Source organism: Notothenia coriiceps, unplaced genomic scaffold (genome assembly GCF_000735185.1).
Source record: "Notothenia coriiceps isolate Sejong01 unplaced genomic scaffold, NC01 NC01_scaffold00020756, whole genome shotgun sequence".
In the NCBI taxonomy this organism is placed as follows: Eukaryota; Metazoa; Chordata; class Actinopteri; order Perciformes; family Nototheniidae; genus Notothenia; species Notothenia coriiceps.
This window is the reverse complement of record NW_011353457.1, coordinates 132,172-136,782: the sequence shown is the minus strand read 5'-3', so window position 1 is coordinate 136,782 and position 4,611 is coordinate 132,172. Positions and strand designations below refer to the sequence as shown.

Sequence of the window (4,611 nt, the reverse complement as noted above, 5' to 3'; positions counted from 1 at the left end):
GCGGGGCTTCTGGGCTTTTTAATTAGCCTTCAATCATTAAATCGGGTTTGGTTACTAGACGCGATATCAACTTGCCCAAGGCCACGTAAGTGAAGAAGTGGTTACACAGCCCACGTCCATCAACGCGTTATTAGTTACGTTTCTTTTAACACACAATTAAACACAAACTGGACAGCGGAAAATGTCTCTCCGACATTTCATTGCTTTTGTGTATGGCTAAAAGGCTAAAGTACTCAATTTTCCTTTTGTTGAATACATCAGAGAACTAAAACAAACTTAATGTTTTTCCCATAAGTTGCTACACTCATGGAACATTATAGTAGTAACCTTTTTTTGTTTTTATCTTCCAGAGACAGCTGCTTCAGCCAATTGACGAGTTCTTCCTTTTTCTATGCTCCTGTTCGGTGGGTTTGAAAGAGAGGGACCTTTGCAAACCGCTCACGTACACCAGTCCACTGTGGCCGCATCATTGCACATGGACAGTTTCTTACAACTTTATTGGGTCACAAGGTGCATCTGGCTTACAACCTGCAGAAGTTTCAAGCCCACCTCCCAGAGGGCATTCAAAGATTTCCCAGACACACAGGTGATCCTGGATTGCACAGCGGCTGAGGTGTCAAACACCATCCTCACTCCTCCTCCTCCAAAGGTGAAATATATCTACATAGGAAAATCTCACTTTGCACCATGAAAGCCTGGGTGGCATATTTTTGCCCACCATTTGGCGCCAGGTGACATTTGTTTCCAGTCTGTATTTGGTGTTCTGTCAAGCGACCAAGGCAGATTTTTCAAACAATCTGGAACTAGGTGCGTTTGTTTGACTGGAAACATCAGCAGTGTGATGGTAGATAAGAGCTTCCTGATGCAGCTGATTGCGCAAATGCATAGGTGTTACTGGCCCAGCCTTTTCTTGTCAAAGCAGAAGCAAATGCCGCCTATGAAGTGAGGGAGACACAGGCCATTGCCAGACTGAGGGTTTCATGTAGAGCGGCTGTTCATTAGAGGATAAAAGAGAACAAACTTTTGATGGTGAATCCCACATAGGTATTGTTTGTATTTCTTATCGATAGTCATGAACTTTCTCTGTGTGGACAAAATAGACTCTCCGTTAGTAAACGTTTTACTCTGGTGTAAAAGTGATTTCTGTGTGGTAAAAGTGAGGGTAACATTGTAAGGTGGAGGCTTGTAGCTGAGGTGATAGTAAACTGTGCCAGGGGCAGATGGAGGCCGCTGTAGTGAGATGCTGGTTTCCTTATGTCCCCGTGGTGATGGCTCTGGGAAGCCCTTGAGCAACGGTAGACTCTAGCTTGGGTGCAGGCAATGCCAGATGGAGGGTTCTTCTCAGGCCCAGGCAAGCCTGTGAAATCTGAAAGAAATATAAGGAACAATAAATACCACTAAGTTCATTCAAATAAAGTCAAGTGGAATGTTCAAAGCACAAAATAAATGCACAACTAAAATAAAAAATAGGAGGCGGGAAGGAGCTCTCCTTACACAAGGTATTCCAGTATTCCCATCGAAATAAAGTCAACAGACAACAATATAACTAACATCATAGTAGTATGTGGGACGAATAAAGTTGATGTTATTTTAACCAACACATGTTACCTTCACTTTTACACACAGAAATCCTTTTACAACAGAGTAAACGTTTCCACTAACGGAGAGTTCTATTTTGTCACAAGAGAAAAGTTCAAGACTAATCGGATAAGAATACAAACAATACCTATGTGGGATTTCACCATCAAAAAAAAGTTTGTTCTCTTTTATCCCTCCTAATGACACGCCCTCTACATGAACCCTCAGTCTGGCAATGGCCTGTGTCTCCCTCACCTCATAGGCCTGGGCATTTGCTCTCTTTGACAGAAAGGTGGGCAGTACACTTTTCATTTGCAGCAATCGCTGATCAGGAAGCCCTTATCTACCATCACTGCCATGTTTTCAGTCAACAACGCAGCTATTCCAGACTGTTTGAAAATCTCCTTGTCGCTGACAGAACCACCATACAGACTGGAAACAAATGTCACTGTACCATGTGGGGCTATGCCAACCAGGGCTTTCATGGTGCAGTGAGATTTGTATGTAGAATACATTTCACTTTGGAGGAGGAGTGAGGATGGTGTTTGACACCTCAGCTCTGTGCAATCCAGGATCACCTGTGTGTCTGGGAAATCTTTGAATGCCTCTTGGAGATGGGCTTGAACTTCTGCAGGTGTAAGCCAGATGCACTGTGACCCCAATAAAGTTGTAAGAAAACTCGTCCATGTTGCAATGATGCGGCTCACAGTGGACTGGTGTACGTTGAAGCGGTTTGCAAGGTCCCTCTCTTTCAAACCCACCGACAGGAAGCAGAGAAAAAGGAAGAACTCGTCAATTGGCTGAAGCAGCTGTCTCTGGAAGATAAAAACAAAAAAAGGTTACTATATTAATGTCATGAGTGTAGCACACTATGGGAAAAACATTAAGTTGTTTTAGTTCTCTGATGNTAATGCCAAAGGAACTGCACACTGAATATGTTTTGCCGTTTGATGTCTATGTCTGGACCGCTGCGTCAAAAAGGAGGGCTTCTGCCCAGCTTCTGCCCCATTACTCTCTCCGCTGCTTTCTTGTTCCAGTATGAAAAGCAAACTGCAGGCAGTTTGCTTTTCAGCCCAACGGTATACTGTTTTTCTCAGACGCGGAGGGATACTGACTTGTTGTGAAAAGTAACTTACAATTCTACCCGTGGTATACGCTCAGTATATCACGGCTAAGAACCAATCAGATTGCTTGATTTGACTTGTCCGTTTTATAAATATATTTATATATTGAGTATAGCCTTTTAGCCTACACGAAAGCAATGAAATGTCGGAGAAACATTTTCCCTTCAGTTTGTGTTTAGATTGTGTGTTAAAAGAAACGTAGCCTACCGTTGATGGACGTGCGTGTGTAACCACTTCTTCATTCCTCTTGGCAGCTGATATCGCTCTTGTAACACAAACCATTTTATAAATGGAAGGCTCAATCAAAAACCAGAAGGCCATCAGGTGGTTATAGCTCGGGAATCTGTACACAAAAGACACATGTCAATCATTAATTGACACAGTAAATACAGTTATGTTAACACACGGGCTAATGCTTTCCTCTTGTTTGCTATAATACATTACAATTAAAATAGACTGATTAAGAAGGCACTTGGTGCAGGTATAGTAATATACAGCATTAAAATGTAACAACTACATTAAAGCAGCAGTAATAATAATCTAAAACATACAGGGAACATTTTACACAGAATGACTACTTTTACTCTTCATTCTTAAGTGTGCAACTGGGGGAAAGGCAGTGGATATTGACATGTACTTTTACTTTGGTAAGGTTTTGAAGATTTCCACTTGTAGTAAAGTATTATCAGTATGTTGTTAGTATTAGTATGTTTTACTCCACCACATTTAGTTAACCTTCATAGTTTCTAGTTACTTTTTATATATGAAAACACATGATTTATGATTCTACATGTTCAGTTCAGGAGTATTTTCAAACCATAGTATTTGTACTTATACTTCAGTTAAGTTGAGTACTTATTCCAACACTGCATGCATATAGTCAGCGGTCAAACGGCAGGTAAACAGGATTCTTTATAAGCTAACCCATCTCAAAAACTTGGATAGAATTTAGCCAAAACATTACCTGGTATAGAATCGGATGTTGTCGTCGGAGCCAGCAAACCGCTGTAAGCCAAACTCTCGCTGGACTCTTAACTCCTGCAGTTGCTTCTGCAGATCCTCCACTGTTTTGGAGTTGTCTTCTGTAGCTTGAGAGGACATGTCCAGTGAAGCTGGTTCAGGGGTTGAGCAGTAATCATGGTCACGGACATCGATGTGCTCTTCCTGCTCCTCCCGAGAGACTGGTTCAGTGGGCCGCTCCCTTCTCTCCCAAACACTAGCCCGCGGTGTTTGAGCAGTAAAGTGATTCCACTCAAACAGAGTTGGTACAGCACCTTTCACAAGCCTCCTACGGCCATCAAGGGTTTTTGGCTCTATTAGTTGATCCGTAGCGAAGTGACGACTGCAGACCTTGGAGTGAGAGGAGATTGTAAAGTTATCGCGTCGTATTTTAACCAGCCACTGTCTTCGCAGCTCGAGTTCGGTCGGAAAGCCATGGAAACTTAGGACGCCGTTGAATTTAGCTGACGCCGTACAAAGTGGGACACAGCAGTGCTCGGAGTAGTTCTTTACTTGTCTTTGCAAATGCTCCGTTTTGAAAATCTTCCGTCGACTCATATTTAAACCATAGATGTAAACAGTAAAACATTTGTGGACGATCTTCCGCTCAGATATGCAGACTGGAAGCAAACCGGAAGCAGCCGAGCCGTATTACGGCTAAGGCGGAAGTACGTCTCAGACCCCAGTGCATGTAGCAACCTCGTAGCAACCCAACTATGTCCTTTGTGCCCCTAAACCACTTTCTGAAAAATTACTTTGCATTTTGGCCTAAAATCCTTTCAACCTTTGTATGTATGTACTTTTTATTCTTCCTTATGCCAAGTTGTGAATTGAAGTGTATGTATTAAAATCCCCACTAGCCCATGGTGCAGTGCATCCAAAGGTATTTTCACTTGGTGTCTGATTACCT

At 42.5% G+C, this 4,611-nt stretch overlaps 1 protein-coding gene across 1 annotated transcript; it reads right to left on the bottom strand.

Moving 5' to 3' along the window:
• Positions 1–1,252: 1,252 nt before the first annotated feature.
• On the bottom strand, positions 1,253–4,343 carry LOC104952915 (uncharacterized). The gene is made up of 4 exons (XM_010779821.1): positions 3,667–4,343; positions 2,910–3,045; positions 2,157–2,393; positions 1,253–1,366 (listed from the first exon to the last, which is right to left on the bottom strand). The coding sequence occupies exons 1-4, from the start codon at positions 4,257–4,259 to the stop codon at positions 1,253–1,255; spliced, it is 1,080 nt and encodes a 359-aa protein (XP_010778123.1). The 5' UTR covers positions 4,260–4,343.
• Positions 4,344–4,611: the final 268 nt, after the last annotated feature.